At 44.1% G+C, this 17615-nt stretch overlaps 1 protein-coding gene across 1 annotated transcript in view; it reads right to left on the bottom strand.

The window, feature by feature from the left end:
* The window catches only part of LOC124605159 (tyrosine-protein phosphatase non-receptor type 23-like), a 167361-nt gene that overhangs the window by 77010 nt on the left and 72736 nt on the right, over positions 1–17615 (bottom strand). Inside the window, exon 3 of the mRNA XM_047136685.1 lies at positions 12516–12806. Coding sequence (XP_046992641.1) covers positions 12516–12806 — 291 coding nt within the window. The remainder of the gene's footprint in view (positions 1–12515; positions 12807–17615) is intronic.

Genomic DNA, 17615 nt, shown 5'->3' with positions numbered 1-17615 from the left:
TTACTTGTGACACGCACTGTGAGCATGTGTGTATGCTTGTATACGTTTGTGCGTCTGCTTGGGTGCGCGCACGTGCATGCACTTGGGACTGTGAAAATGTGTTAGCTTTCTTATTTTGAAAGTGTTCACTTTGCCACATCCCGCGTCCCTGGAATGTAATATTGACACTAACTTTTATTTCCTGGGCGTTGCGGTTATGCCTTAATACTGGAAAAAACGAACTTCCCTGTTAGGCAATGTTTGGATCTCCTTGATGTGTCCTTGAATTGGCCCGTAGATGTGGAACATTTGCGATCTGTCTGCGGCGAACAGCTTGCACCATCAGCAACGACCTTTCTGGATTAGCTTGTTACGTAGCGCTTGGAAAGAAAGAAAACGAATTCGATGCAGTGGCGCAACAAGTTTTTGTGCTGGAGAAAGTATTGTGCACCGGATAAATACGTTATCGCGTGGCCTAATTACAAGGGATATACGGAGAAAACAGGTGGCCCGAATGCTGAACTGGGTTTATGCAAACACGGCTGTGGAGGGCCTACGAGCTGCTCTGCACTGCCCGTAAGCCGTGGGTGCGTGCCGTGCGTCGCAACTTTCGCTGCCCGACAGCCACGCCTCGCAGCGAACGATTACTTCCGCGTGGTCAGTTTGGAGGCGCAGAGAAGTTCAGTACAGGGTGCCATAGGCGGCAGCCGTGTTAGTTCCCAGCGCCCGCAAGCGCTGCTCCATGCCAGTAGGCACGTAGCTTTTCAGCGTCGCCTGACTTTTCACTTACATCAGATAACTTCTGTTTGTAGATACTCAGCCTGTTTGGTTTCACAGAAACGCAACTTAAAAAAAAAAATCCAACGCTGCTATAAACTCGAAATATCCCCTGTTCGTAAGGCACCATTCGTTAACAAAGAAAACGTATTTGGGACAGAGCACTACAGTAACGCTATTATTTGGAGATGATTTCGTGCACTGATGTAGCACAAAGACTATAAAATCAATGTCAATGTGTTGACATAAATCAGGAACGAAACTAGAACAAAGCTTAATTATGACGTCTTATCCTATGTCGGCAGGAAAGAGGAAACAACAACGTTCTGTATACCATCATAAACAAAATAAAAGTGGTGTGAGTAATTCGATTTGATAACACTTTGATGGCTCGCTTGTCAGTGTCGGTGCTTGTGTTCCATCATCAGAAGGTTAAGAGGATCCCGTTTTAAACCTTGCCGGCCGCGGTGGCCGTGCGGTTCTGGCGCTGCAGTCCGGCACCGCGGGACTGCTACGGTCGCAGGTTCGAATCCTGCCTCGGGCATGGGTGTGTGTGATGTCCTTAGGTTCCTTAGGTTTAAGTAGTTCTAAGTTCTAGGGGACTTATGACCTAAGATGTTGAGTCCCATAGTGCTCAGAGCCATTTGAACCATTTTTTTTAAACCTTACCACTACACAAAAATCCTACGTTGTCAGTAGTGATATAACACACGACTTTGGCTTCAGTAGCCAGCTACGGGAAAGTAAAACGCAACAAAGACAGGATAGTCTGTTATACGGAGTATCGACTGAAAGATGCACTCAAGCAAGCGTTTGACTAAATCATTCCTGTACTATACCGTTGTCGTGGTAAACAGAAAATACCGAGCAATATGACCAACTGATTCGGGAGAATCAGAATGAAATACCTGCCCGACCAACCAGATTTAGAGGTTGGTTTCATACTTCATTTAAGTCAAGTTACGTGTCTAAAAGGCTCCTACTCGATGTTTCTCGCACCTTTTGTGAAACTAGAAGTTCTAAAAAAAACAATAGGGCTTACACAAATGTTGTATTGTTTCCTGCGGTCGGGGATCATTCACGAGAAGAGATGAGAGCGTATAATGACATAAATATGGAATCATGCGTTACGATCAAATGGTGTGGAGAGATATCAAGCGTTCATCCTGATATTAACTCCTGGTACAATGCGTACACGCCGGCAGTGTATCACTCCGCTCAACTGCAAAACGGTAAAACCAAACTGAAAATCACACTTATAGAATGTGAAGCGCCACTTTAGTAATATCCATAAAAAATATACTTGACTGTATACAATAATGAAATACTATTCCACTAAGGCATAGATGTGAAGACATGATCACAAGTAATCTCGTATTATGATATGTCAAAAATAAATAAAGGTAACGCGTTTGACTGGCTACCAAAGACTCTCTTACTTAGTCGCAGATACGTACATCAGATTCGTTCCAGGTGAAACTGGAAAAGCCTGGAATGGAACGTACGAAATGTAGACAAGTTACTGATGAAGGACGTGCAGCAACCAGCAGAAATTTATTTCAGTATACGTTACCAGTTTCAGATGTCATCCACCCATCCACGGAGGGAGCATATTTATTTTATAACATAAAATAAATAGAAGGTCTAATATTTGTTGTAGCCGGCCGTGGTGGCCGAGCGGTTCTAGGCGCAACAGTCTGGAACCGCGCGACCGCTACGGTTGCAGGTTCGAATCCTGCTTCGGGCATGGATGTGTGTGATGTCCTTCGGTTAGTTAGGTTTAAGTAGTTCTAAGTCCTAGGGGACTGATGACCTCAGATGTTAAGTCCCATACTGCTCAGAGTTATTTGAACTATTTGTTGTATGTTTATGAAGGAAACACAATGTGAATTTTTGCTAGATGGTTGCCGTAATTTCTGAAGGACTGGTTTAGCGGTGCGAGATTGTGTCACTTGGAGCATGTGTAATGAATAATGATAGCATGTGTTTCGAGAAGTGTTCTCGGCAGCCATAATACTCCATCACTTTTCGGTCGTGCATCCGGGATAGCATTTCTTCGTCTTCTGATATTTCTGTTGATACCGTATCTTCAAAGTGAGTCGGTGAAAGGAGTAAAACCACTTGACATATTACTGTAGAGTAAATAGGCGTGCAGCAGAGATAACACTGTCGGAAACAAGAGCGTGTGTCACAGACAAAACTATGCGTCAAAAAACAACAACTGAAGAATTGAAATGGATACGTTCTAAGCGCCGCATGTAACATTTGTCAGGAGAATACATAGCCAATACATTTCTCCTTCCGCGAGTGCGCATTGAAATGTAATGCCTACCGGGTTTTTATGTGAAAACTCTTAAATATAACGAACTTTATTGACATTCGACATCTTCATTTTTCATTTCTACATATTTATTTTTCAGTTTAGTCGTCCTTGCGACGAACCATGAGAGACGAGTTTGTTGACACCGTAAGGGTAGTTCGCTTGACTTTATTGACGGAGCCACAACCTCGCCGCTGTCGCACTGCTCCGCCGTCGTCAAAGTGAAGTCCTCAAAGGTGTTCTTTAAGTTTCGAAAATCGAATGGGGCTAAGTCGGAAATGCACATGGAGAATGTTCGATAACTGTGAACCCAATGCGTCGCTTTGTTGCAGACGTAGCAGCGCTCGTGTCTCGTCTGGCATTATCATTCCGAAGGAGAAGGCGCTCCGTGCGTAAACGATCTCAAAGAATTCGAAACTGGATTACAGCACGCTGTTTCTCACGCACCGATACAGTTACGTTACACGCAGCCATATTACACGTTACAATTGGGAGGCCCCCTAGCGCCAGAAGGCTGCAAATATGTATTCAAGAAGAATAGAGATGTAGAATGTTAATGATGTTTCTTTTATTTAAAAATCCGTAAGAAATTTGACTCAAAACATTCGGAGGCTTTACTTTTCTGCACGCCCTCGTAATAACGGGTTTGTATACAAGAAAATTGTTGAACTATTCAGATACCACAGGATTATGTTGCTGACAGTATCACCGCAAAAAATAATGAGACAAATTAGAAAATGAGTACTTATTTAACAATGTGCTAATTGGCGTACCAGGAAAGTGATTGGTTGTAAGTGTCGATAAGAAAGTTGTTACAACTTGTTTTTTCCAAAGAAGAAAACAGCAACCAGTCAGAGTTATTAATGCTATTTATTTAGACAAATAACGCCGTGATCGGTTTCGAACAGATAGGTTCATCTTCAGACGGCTGTTAACGTTTATGTTACATTTATCGTTGTTGACAGTAGCTGTTGGCTGTCTTGTTCCAATAACTAATGCAAACAACAACAAACGTAATATAAAGGTGAACAGCCGTAGCCGATAACGGCGCTATTTGTGTAACTAAACATCGTGTTTAACAGCGACTTGTATTTTAGACACAGTCACGTTCTCAGAAATGTACGTTTTCGACAAATTGTAGGAAGAAAGTTTTTGTTCCATGCGTCATTAATACTGAGGTACTGCGTTTTGTTTGTGATAATAAAAGTGCAAAAATAGAGCATTATGTTTTTAGATAGTAGAACTGAAGTCAACAAAAACTACTTCTTATATGGTCTAAATTTTGGAACTCCAGAGGGATGTACTTGGCACAAAGACGGTATATCAGCTATTAACGCATGTTTGAAAGACTTTTTCTATGATTTGGCATCTTGATCAAATCTAGGGACATGCAGCGAGGTACCGAGAACACAACGGCACTGAAAACGCATTGGTGGAAAAATGGCGCTTACAACGTTTGCCATTTCCAATCTTCAATTATTTCCAGTGGCCATTCCACGCATTATGGGAAAGCCATAATACTGGCCACAGCCTCATTCTGCTGGGATTCAATGGCCAAGGAAGTTGTGGAAGTACAATTATCAGGCGACCTGCTCAGCAGATACGACAAATCATGGAAACTCCTCACTTTGCTTCGGTGCTCTCAAAAGATTTATTGTTGTGAGTTTTAGTTGCCTGGTATTGCAACACATGTCATCCATTTTAATAATTAGCCACACTACACGTAAGCACTGCGGATCTGCTGACGCTGCACTTGCTTTGTTAGACGCATAGTTTTATCTACGATTGACGCTCTTGTTCCCGACAGTGTTATCTCTGACGCACGTACATTTATTCCACAGTATTTTGTCAAGTGGTTTTATCGTTGTCATCGACTCACCATGAAGATGGCAGGAAGGTTATCGACCGAAATATCTGAAGAAGAAGTCTTACTGTCCCCAATACACACCCGGAAGACAATGTAGTAACGATAGCGGTTTCTAGGGCAGTCTTTGTTCGTGATACCTGGGACCCGAATACCCTGGAGCGGTAGGAGCCTCTTCACATATTTTGGTCGTGGGGAAAACGCCTTTGTCCAGCAGGTAGTGGCCGGGCTTGTTGACGCGCGCCAAGGAGTGGTACCACAAATATGATTGTGTGTGGGCCACGTGGGTGCATTTATGAGTGCAGATTTGGCGGATACCTATAATACTATACAGCTTAAGCACGGTCGCCAGTGTGCAAAATATGCTTGTAAAAAAATTGTTAATGATGTTGTGCAACCGCTGGAGCATTCGAAGAGGAGATATCCCTAGGGCCGTAAACAGAAGGAAAATGTAATCACATGGGAACATCTAGAACAAAATAAATCGTTCGTTGAGCTACTTCTCGCCACATTCACAACAGAAATTCAAACACGTGTTAGTCTGTGGAATCAAATTATACGTATTCCTGTGTCACAGAAATGTTCCCCCTAGAATGATTCCATAGCTTCAGTCTGCAGCTGTTCACAGCTGTGAAAATATTGACCAAACTAAGATTTAGTCAGGCATAAGTATTAATGGGGAACGGTGGGAGACAGACGAGTACTGTCGTTGGATGATGAAGCACTCCGTAGCGTAATACCTACGCTGAATACTATTTGGACGATCATTCTTGCGGGTTAACATAACAATTCCGGTTCTCAACGATCTGTGGCATACGAATATTTACGGGAAATTGGTGCTGATTTTCGCAATCGTAAGGCGACATATTTTCATAATGCTTTGCCTCAGCAGCACCACAAAGCCGTTATTGATGAGGATTCCGGCCCACAATGTTCATTGGGAGCATTATAACAATCTCTGGAAAGTTGTCTGCACTACGAATCCACTATCTTCCTGTTCACGATGTTCGATCCATATACAAGAAAAATCTGACGCTGAATTTCATTGAATACAAGCTTCCACTGCTTCCTCTTGCACCTTTGCCTTACTCATTAAATTTAAATGTTTGCGGACGTGCGTTGTGAAACAGTTTGTAAACAGTGGACATTGCAGTTAGAGACACGTTGTGACAAGTCTCAATAGCTTGGCGGAAAATGATGTGAGATATTGCATGTACGCAGATATGAAGAACTATTCATAAGTCTGATGACTATGTAATAATAAATAGGGCGAACATAAATTCTTTTGGAGATTACAAAAAATTATTTTTAAGGAACTATGCTAAATACAGCTATGTGGTTTGTAGCAAATAGTAGATTAATGTATACAGTTTTTATGGACGTACTTCCACAGGTCTATGCGGTTTTTTGCAGATTAGTTGATAATCCGAAAAGAATTCATCAGTGAAATTGACGTAAATATCCGGTAGTATCGGTATATTTGCGACAGCACCTGTACTTAATATGCACCAAAACACCGCGGATTCCTCGGGGCTCATTCCTATAGTTCTATTGGTGATAAAAAGCCTTTGGGCTATGAACTACGAAACAGCCAACAGAAGGGTCGTCTTAGTGTCACTATCCTACAATACAGGGTCAAAGTATATACTACACACTTCCTCCTGCTTTTGGCAAATGGAGCAAATCGGTTGCCTTTTTGCGTTTGATGTGGTCTCCGGTGCGGTTGATGGGATGTATGGAGGCACCATTCGTTCATGGGTGATTCCTCCGAAAAACCCTATGTTTGTTCTATATTTTTGCCGCCTCTGGCGGGCCAAAACCGAACCGAAGATTCCAAGTCTGCTAAATACAGTAAATAGCTGAAATTTTTACGATATATTCCAAAGATCCCGATCTCGAACAGCTTTGAAAATGTTCTTCATATCTTTATCCGTTTCCGAGTTACAGAGGTTCAAAGTTACCCTACTCGTACTAGTAAAACAAGCAAGTAAAATACGCTGTGAGGCGAAAACGTATTTTACACAGTAATATAGTACGGAGAAATATTGTGTAAAGTGTCTCCATTATCATCTGGTAACACCATGTTGTAGTACTGAAGCACATGCAAAATTGTTGTGGATGTAAAATCTGGTCTGAGATATAAAATTAATTTTGCGCTAATTCAATACCTCATAAGTAAACTATCTAATATTTCTTTTCATATGAGTTACATGTGCTGCTTCAACAGGGGAAGGAAGGGAACTAGCTGGAAAATGCTTCTATCGGAGCGCAAAAAAGGAGAATTCGTCCCTGCTTATTTAAAAGACTCAGACTGAGAAGTGGGGTACCAGCTGCCTTATTCTACCTTCCTCAGCACCTCTAAAAATTATCCCAAACGTTTTGGCATGCAAACTTATTCGCGCTTTTTTAAACTTAGAAGAAGACAGTGGTAGCGGCAAAGAGACATAAAAGTGATAACAACTGGATGATAGCAGACAGTGGTTGTGTTATAGAAAGGGCGAAGGAGACAATCGTAGTGTGAGAGAGAGGGACACAGTGGCAGTGGAGCGTAGCTGACAGTGACGGAACAGTGTTAGGACAAGAGAGGAGGAGACAGTGCCAGTGGGGGGAGGGATAAAGAGAATTTGGAAGTGGGCGAGAGTCAGTGGCAGTGAGGGACAGAGTATATGACAGAGAGGAAGTGAGAGATAGTGAAAATGAGAGGAGATAGCAGAAGTAGGAAGGAAGGAATGAGGTATCAGCAGCAAGAGAGAGCAAGACAGGTGGAGGAGACTGTACTAGTAGGACAGAATAAAAGGGACTGTGGCTCTGACGCAGGAAGCAATGACAGAAGGACACAAAGAGAGAATGCAAATAAGTTGGGCTGAATGAGTGAGTGGGGAAGGGCAACCGGGAGTGGCTGGGTAAGACAGACTTAGAGCGATGGACCAGTCGGTGTGAGTTTCAGTTAGAGGAGCTTGGAGTTTGAGTTGAGTTGCATGTTAAAAAAAGTCGCGAATATGGTCGCATACCAGAATTTCTGGGAAGAAAATTTTAAAGGTGCTGAGGAAGGTACAATGAGGCAGCTGGTACCCCGCTTTTCAGTCAGAGTCTTTTCTATAAACAGGAACATATTTGGGTTTTTTGTGCTCCGATAGGAGCATTTTTCCCGTCGTTAAAAAATGTCTCCGACGAACCGCTTCATATCTTATCGTTCTGGTATTAATTATTGATTCTTGGCGCCAAGTACTGATTATCCTGGAAGACACAATGCTTTCGATATCATACACACGTGAGTAATGCATGTGTTGCAAACTTCTGCAGCGAAACAAACTGCACCGAGTTTGAAAATAATATGCCGTGGCAAATGAAAGTTTCCGCCAGACTGAAATTCGAACCCGGATTTTTTTTTTTTGTCGTGGGAAGTCACTGTAACATCTATCCTTTCAGAACACGTATCCCGCCTCTGCTGAAATTCCTTTCCTATGATTTCCGAGCACTACAACCAAAAATTAGTACTACCACCACTGGGAAATTGATATGGTGGAGGACCGCTGCTCACCCTGCCATAGGGGAAAGCGTTAAGTAAAACCTATCAAAAGATCCGTCCGCGTTCGAGTACCGGAGTGCAACAAATTTTCATTTATCACGACATATTCATTACATTACTGGCATTTATGCTCAAATTTCACTGATACATTTCACGTCACGGATTTCGTACCTGTTGATGCCATTCATTACGTCTGAGTAAACGTAATTCGTATGTGTGTACGCCATTATGACAGGGTTAGCCATCGGTCGTACACCATATTGCTTCCCCAGTGATGCTATCCCACACGCTCGTGAGGCAACTTCTCGTTGTGGTGTTCTTCAGTAATAGCAGAAAACACCAGTGACAGACACTAAAGGTAAAGAGCCACCTCTGGAACCGGGCTTGGATGGCCATAAGATTAAGCAGACTTCTCGAAATAAGAGGGGATCTGGGTTCGAGTCACAATCTTGCACAGAGTTTCATTTGTCACGACATATTTATTACATTGCAGGTTGAGCATCTCTGAATGGATTTCACTTCTATTATATCGTGTCATTCCATTTCATTGATGTTATTCAGTTCATTTCAGTGAATTCAGTTTATCTCGGGGACAGTTTAACTCGAACAATGAGAATTCATAGACTGCATGATCGTCTGGAGAAAAAAATTGTACAGTTACTGGTACTGTAAGTACGCTTAGTGCTCGTTCACTGATACAGTCCTTTGTTTGTTACTGAACGTGATCACAATGTAAGACGTCCCATGTAGGTAGTGTTTTTAGAACTTCAGTCGTCGTAATTTTCCGATTAATCTGTCGCATCCACTAATACGACCTTCACATGACGTCACGTGTCGGAGGTAATTGGCAGATACGAGAAAGCCGTTCAACTCTTCTTGCTATATATGGCAGTACCGTATAGAAACGGAACTGTTCGTGTTTCTAAGCAGTTAACGCCGGCGAATGTAATAGTGTCTGATAATGTCTGTAGTGCTGTCACGCATAAGATTGAAAACGGAAGTAAGGAAGTGTGAAACTGGATTTGGTCGGTAAGGTGAAAAAACGTTTTTCCGTAAATTTTAATACCTTATCAGACCTTACGCGCAGTTTCAAGCGTTTATGAATCATAGCTATTTGTGGTGCTTGAAACTAACTTTAGTTAAATATTCGCACGTCGAAGAAACGCATGCACAGTTTCCGATAAGCTTTCGAAGAACCATAACACTAATAACGTTAGGAGTTGCAGCTGCATACTGGACCACGACCCGGCTCCGGGCACATTTATTTCGGAGTACTGCTTTCCGGCTGAGTCTGCCGAGCAGTCGTCTCCTTTCACCCCTTCGAACAAGAAACTTTGCCAGTAGTTGGAAGAAAGCACATGTCACACAAGAAGGGTAACAGAATGGAACCACAAAACTAACATACAGTATCCTCTATATCCACCAGTAGAGTCTTATACGACATTGTGATCTGAGACGTAATCAGACATCTCGAGCAAAGTGACCTCTTTAGTGCCACCTGGCATGACTTTCCAGAATGTCCATCTGAAGCCTATCTCCCACTTTTCTCACATGACATTCCGAAAGCCATGGATCAGCGACGTCAGGTAGATGCAGTATTTCTCGATTAAAAAAAAAAAAATTGGTTTAGTATCACATCTACACTTATTATCAGACGTAGGATCGTGTGGTGTATGAAGCAAAATTTCCGATTGGACTGGGTATTTCTTGGTAGGAAGCGTGCAGGAAGTTATCTTGGAGGAGAATTATCGGTAGATGTAAAGGTAAGTTCGGGTGTGCCCCAGGGAAGTGTGTTGGGACGCTCGCCGTTCTTGTCGTATATCGATAGCGTTGCAGATAATATTAACAGTAAGCTCAGACTTTTGCAGTTATCTATAAGGAAGTACTCTCTGGAAAAAGCTGTAGAAATATTTGGTCGTATCTTGATAACACTTCAAAGTGGTGCAAAAATTGTCAGCTTGCTTTAAGTGTTCAGAAATGTAAAATTGTGCACTTTACAAAATGAAAAAAAAGTAGCATCCTATGAATACAGTATCAACGAGGAGCGGTTGGAATTGGTTAACTCACACAAATACCAGGATGTAACACTATGCAGAGATATGAAATACGACGAGCAGATAGGCTCAGTTGTAGGTAAAGTAGGTAGCAGGGCCGCACGCGAGGTTGCTCAAGTGTGTGGAATCCGCATCAAATAGGAGTAACAGAGGATACTGAACATACGCAGAGAGGTGGAGCACGAATGGTCGCAGGGCGTTTGACCGTGGCAGTGTGTCGCAGAGATGCTGAAGGAACTGAAACAGCAGACTCTTGAAGACAGACTCAAACTTCGCGAGAAAGCCTACTCACAAATTTAGAGAACCAGCTTTAAATAAAAAATCTAGGAATATACTACAACCCCGTACGTTACCGATCACTTAAGGATAGTGAGGACCAGATTAGATCAATTACAGCATGCAGGGGGACATTTCTGCAGTCGTTCTTCTGGTGCTTCATACGTTAACGAATCGGGAAGAAGCCCCAATAAGAGGTAGAATGACCATGCACTTCACAGGCATTTGCGGAGTATGGATGTAGATTAAGATGTTTTAGGATAGAATATGAAACGGACGCACATCAACGATCTTGGTCTGTGATTCCATGCATCCGTCCTTTCACTTCTTTGTAAACAGGAATCTCGTGCACTCACGAGGGACTTATTTACTGCGCAAGAGATTTTCGGTAACTGTGGGTTGTAACTGAGATAGGAGAAAGAGTAAAAGAATGTCTTCAGCGTTACACCTATTAGGCAGCGATTAAATCTCTTTGGCGTATAGAATCCTCAGCAGGTGCTAGTCCTACAGCGTCAAGGGAGACACTCGGCGAATTACGAAGGCAATTCGGAAAGTAAGGCCCGCTCGGTCGTGAAACGGAAACCACTGCGAAAATCAAAACTGTTTTATTTGCAACAGTTTGTGACACCTTCCAGCTACTTCTCTACATAGTCGTAGCGTTGTACCAACTTTCCAATAGCCTCGTCATAGAAGGCAACCACCTGTGATTTCTGGCAATCCTGTACGCTGGTCTACAGCTCGTCGTCTGTGCCAAAATGTTATCTTCACAGTCAACGGTTTATGTGAAGAGCGACGAATCTGAGGGGCAGATAATTACAAGACGACGCTGTGCTGATTATATTTATATGCTTTGACGATACCATACGACTGGGTGTTGTGTGATGTCCTTAGGTTAGTTAGGTTTAAGTAGTTCTACGTTCTAGGGGACTGATGACCATAGATGTTAAGTCCCATAGTGCTCAGAGCCATTTGCTCCATTTTGACGATACCATTATGGCCTTATCACTTTAGGACATGGTGTAAAAAAGATCTGAGGATGGTCATTATGGATTGAAACCGGTCATCGTCTAAAGAATTGATATTGTGATCAAAGTCTGGAATAAAAAAACAAATTACAAGATGTATTGTGGGTGGTGAAACACTTCCCATCGAAAACCCTGCAGGAGTATCTCCATAGCCCCTACTGAGTGCGGCCAAGAATTGTTATGAAGAAGGGAACACGTGACAGCTATGTTATGTGGGCTGCATGACATCAGGCGAAGTCTCACCTCAGGACCTCATAATTGTCGGGAGACACTATTTTCTAGGCACTTTTCCGTGCTCACAGTGTGCTCAGAACTGAAAAGAGCGACGTGACGCGATCGACAGGCATACTAGAGACACTAACTGACACATCTATGCAAAGCTTTATCAGTTTGTCACTGCAATTTCCATTTTGCTCCCGATCGTGCCTTTCTTTCCTCGTAGGTAGAGACATCAACGCGCCTGCAGCCAAGTTGAGAACTATGAGTCGGTCTACCAGTCGTACTCGAATTGCTCAATCGCAAAACCATTGTTTCCGGTAGACAGGTATCGTGGTTCGAGTCTCGGTCCGGGAAGTAAGCTGAACTGGTCACATCGTTTTGGCTGATGGACGGTCGCACTGTTAGTGACAGCAGAAGAGCCGCTGCTGGGGATGACGCTGCGGCGGCGGTGGCGGTGGAGCAGGCTACTCACGTGTGTGGCGGGGACCATATCGGCTGGCGGCGTGGCGGTCAGGTCCTGACTCGGCGTCGGAGCAGCGGCGGTCAGCAGCGGCGGCGGCGGCGGGCCGCCCGTTTTATACGCGGGCGTGGCGCCGCGGCGGCGAAAGGCGCGGCCTTCCGCACCGGCCGGTTTCTTGCCCCACTTAATTGTCTTCTGGCCGGGCCCGCCGAGGCACGCGCCCCTCGCCCCTGGGCTCTGGGTTCGCGCGGGCCGCCTCCGCACCGGGGCGGATTTTGCTCGCACGCGTCGCGCTACCCGCGCCTGCCTCCACCGAAGTCCGCCTCCGGTATCACACTTCGCCGCAGCACTTAGGGTCAACGAATTGGCAACAGCACTGTTATTGTTTTGGTCCTTAGCCCGAAGATTGGTTTGATGCAGCTCTCCATGTTACGCTATCCTATTTAAGCCTCTTCATCTCTGCATAGCTACCGCAATCTACCTCCATTAGAACCTGCTTACTCTAATCATCTCTTGCTCTCCCACTTTTTTACACCTCACACTTCCTTCTCTTAGGAAACTGACAACTCCTTGCCGCCTCACGATGTGTCCTATCAACCGGTCCCTTCTTTTAGTCAATGCTTTTCAGTACCTACTCATCTGTTATTCGATCTGTACTACCTGCCATTAAATTTGCTACACCAGGAAGAAATGCAGATGATAAACGCATATTCATTGGACAAATATATTACACTAGAACTTACATGTGATTACATTTTCACGCAATTTGGGTACATAGATTCTGGGAAATCAGTACCTAGAACCCGTAATAACGGCCTTGATACGTCTGGGCATTGAGTCAAACAGAGCTTGGATGGCGTGTACAGGCACAGCTGGCCATGCAGCTTCAACACGATACCACAGTTCATCAAGAGTAGTGACTGGCGTATTGTGACGAGTCAGTTGCTCGGCCACCATTGACCAGACGTTTTCTGTTGGTGAGAGATCTGGAGAATGTGCTGGCCAGGGCAGCAGTCGAACATTTTCTGTATCCAGAAAGGCCCGTACAGGACCAGCAACATGCGGTCGTGCATTATCCTGCTGAAATGTAGGGTTTCGCAGGGATCGAATGAAGGGTAGAGCCACGCATCGTAACACATCTGAAATGTAACGTCCACTGTTCAAACTGCCGTCAATGCGAAAAAGAGGTGACCGAGACGTGTAATCAATGCCACCCCATACCACCACGCCAGGTGATACGCCAGTATGGCGATGACGAATACACGCTTCCAAGGTGCGTTCACCGCGACGTCGCCAAACACGGATGCGACCATCATGATGCTGTAAACAGAACCTGAATTCATCCGAAAAAATGTTTTGCCATTCGTGTACCCAGGTTCGTCGTTGAGTACACCATTGCAGGCGCTCCTGTCTCTGATGCAGCGTCAAGGGTAACCGTAGCCATGGTCTCCGAGCTGATAGTCCATGCTGCTGCAAACGTCGTCGAACTGTTCGTGCAGATGGTTGTTGTCTTGCAAACGTCCCCATCTGTTGACTCAGGGATCGAGACGTGGCTGCACGATCCGTTACAGCCATGCGTATAAGATGCCTGTCATCTCGACTGCTAGTGATACAAGGCAGTTGGGATCCAGCACGGCGTTCCGTATTACCCTCCTCAACCCACCGATTCCATATTCTGCTAACAGTCATTGGATCTTGACTAACGCGAGCACTAATGTCACGATACGATAAACCGCAATCGCGATAGGCTACAATCCGACCTTTATCAAAGTCGGAAACGTGATGGTACGCATTTCTCCTCCTTACACGAGGCATCACAAGAACGTTTCACCAGGCAACGCCGGTCAACTGCTGTTTGTGTATGAGAAATCGGTTGGAAACTTTCCTCAAGTCAGCACGTTGTAGGTGTCACCACCGGCGCCAACCTTGTGTGAATGCTCTGAAAAGCTAATCATTTACATATCACAGCATCTTCTTCCTGTCGGTTAAATTTCGCGTCTGTAGCACGTCATCCTCGTGGTGTAGCAATTTTAATGGCCAGTAGTGTACCTATCTAATTTTTAGCAGTATTCTGTCGGGCGCCGTTTAAACAGCTATTATTTTCTTGTTTGAACTGCTTATTGTTCACGTTTCACTTCCGTACAAGACTACAATGCAGACAAATAAAATTCCATATAAATGCGAGGGCCACTCCAAAAGAAACGCACACTATTTTTTTTTTAAATCCATCTTTTAGTCTACATGTTTGAAAGTTTTACAGTGTGTAGATGCATTCTTTAGGACCAATATTTCCATTTCTCCACATAATTTCCATCCCTCTCAACTGCCTTACGCCATCTTGGAGCCAGCGCCTGTATACCCGCACAGTAAAATTCTGGACCAACCCGTTGGAGCCACTGTTTGGCAGCGTGCACAAGGGAGTCATCTTCTTCAAACCATGTTCCACGAAGAGAGTCTTTCAGTTTCCCAAAGAGATGATAGTCACGTGGAGTCAGGTCAGGACTGTAAGGCGGGTATTTCAGTGTTGTCCATCCGAGTTTTGTAGTCGCTTCCATGGTTTTTTGACTGAAATGCGGCCATGCATTGTCGTGCAACAGCAAAACATCCTACTTTTGCTGATGTGGTCGAACACGACTCAGTCGAGCTTGAAGTTTCTTCAGTGTCGTCACATATGCATCAGAATTTATGGTGGTTCCACTAGGCATGATGTCCACAAGCAAGAGTCCTTCGGAATCGAAAAACACCGTAGCTATAACTTTTCCAGCAGAAGGTGTGCTTTTGAATTTTTTTTTCTTGGGTGAATTTGCATGATGCCTCTCCATTGATTGCCTCTTCGTCTCTGGTGGAAAATGATGGAGCCATGTTTCATCACCTGTCACAATTCTTCCAAAAAATTCTTCTCCACCGTTTTCATACTGTTCCAGAAGTTCGCTGCATACCGTTTTTCTTGTTTCTTTGTGAGCCACTGTCAACATCCTGGGAGCCCATCTGGCCCAAACCTTTTCTAACGCCAACACTTTCAGTATTCTGCAAACACTTCCTTCCCCTATCCCAACGTAGCGTGACAATTCGTTCACTGAGATACGTCTGTCAGCAGTCACTAATTCGTTAACTCTCTGCACATTGTCTGGAGTGTGTGCAGTACGAGGCCTGCCGCTGCGAGGACAATCCTCAATATTGCCGTGCCCGCTTTCATCACGTAACCTGCTTGCCCCCCGACTAATTGTACTGCGATCAACAGCAGCATCTCCATACACCTTTATCAACCTCTTATGGGTGTTTCTCACTGACTCGTTTTCACAGCACAGGAATTCTATGACAGCACGTTGCTTCTGACGAACAAGTGTAGCAGCCATCTTGAAGACGAGCTGTGACGGCGCCACCTGTGCGGCTGGTCCCGGCGGAGGTTCGAGTCCTCCCTCGGGCATGGGTGTGTGTGTTTGTCCTTAGGATAATTTAGGTTAAGTAGTGTGTACGCTTAGGGACTGATGACCTTAGCAGTTAAGTCCCACAAGATTTCACACACATCTGAACATTTGAACGGCGCCACTCACGGGGACATATTGAACTAAGTTTGAAAACAAGCGGGTAGGATGTATCTACACACTGTAAAACTTTCACACATGCAGAATGAAAACTGTATTTTTACAAAAATAGTGTGCATTTCTTTTGGAGTGACCCTCGTACTTGTCTCTCAATCACGAATATCATTAGCTCTTGAATCAGAGTTTGGTGGGGTGTGAAACCCAATGTTCTGTTAACGGTATTGAAGGCGTCAAATAGGCACAGGACTGAACATCGTTGCAAGGTGTATGGGAATGCTAGCATCAAGCATATCTGTGAATCAGATACGTTACAATATAGCTTTATCTTAACTTGTCTGGGGGCAATGAAAACAGTTCTTACGAATGTTCCCTTAGTAGAGGCACTGGAAACACCACTTCATTTTAGGCGACAATGGCTCCCCAGAAAATATACGGGGTGTTCCCGTAAGAGCGTACAACAATGTAACAGGACATAGCGAATGCTCCACTGCACAAGTTGAGGTGGAGAACCTGGGGTTGGAGAAACCAGCTTAAGGACATACGAGGTGTGGCTAGAAAAAAACCGGACTAGTACTGGTGAAACAATAAAACGAATGCAATAAGGCTGAAAGTCGCGTGGCCTGTCACGTGACTCTCGCTCCGCCTACTGCTCGAGTTTCATCTGCCTCCTGCACTCAATCTGCCCGTGGCGTCTGTTTTAAGTAGTTGACGTTTTGTCTGTGCGTCGGAAAATGTTGAGTGTACAGAAAGAACAGCGTGTTAACATCAAATTTTGTTTCAAACTAGGAAAATCTGCAAGTGAAACGTTTGTAATGTTACAACAAGCGTACGGCGATTATTGTTTATCGCGAACACAAGTGTTTGAGTGGTTTAAACGATTTAAAGATGGCCGCGAAGACACCAGTGATGACACTCGCACTGGCAGACCATTGTCAGCAAAAACTGATGCAAACATTGAAAAAATCGGTAAACTTGTTCGACAAGATCGCCGTTTAACAATCAGAGCAGTGTCTGAGTTAACAGGAGTTGACAAGGAAAGTGTTAGGCAGATTCTTCATGAAAGTTTCAACATGAACAAAGTGTGTTCAAAAATGGTTCCAAAGTGTCTCACAATTGAACAGAAGGAACCCCGAAGAATGATTTGTTATGACATCCTGGAAAACATTGAAAGTGATCCCACCTTCTTACAAAATGTTATTACTTGCGATGAATCGTGGTTTTTTGCATACGATCCCGAAACTAAACGCCAATCGATGCATTGGAAAACTTCTGGTTCTCCACGACAAAAAAAGCACGAATGTCAAAATCGAAATTCAAGGCAATGATGATTGTTTTTTTTGACATCAAAGGGATTGTGCACATTGATTGGGTACCAGAGGGACAAACAGTGAATCAGCATTACTACATTAGCGTCCTGGCTACCCTACGTGAGCGAGTACGGAGAAAACGGAACGATTTGTGGAGAAAAAAGTCATGGATCCTTCACCAAGACAATGCCCCAGCTCACAGTGCGTTGTCAGTGAAGACGTTTTTGGCAAAACACAACATTCCTTTCTTAGATCATCCA

The sequence above is a fragment of the Schistocerca americana genome, chromosome 1 (assembly GCF_021461395.2).
Source record: "Schistocerca americana isolate TAMUIC-IGC-003095 chromosome 1, iqSchAmer2.1, whole genome shotgun sequence".
Lineage (NCBI taxonomy): Eukaryota > Metazoa > Arthropoda > Insecta > Orthoptera > Acrididae > Schistocerca > Schistocerca americana.
The sequence above is the reverse complement of the archived record's forward strand: the minus strand, read 5'-3'. Positions and strand labels throughout refer to the sequence as shown.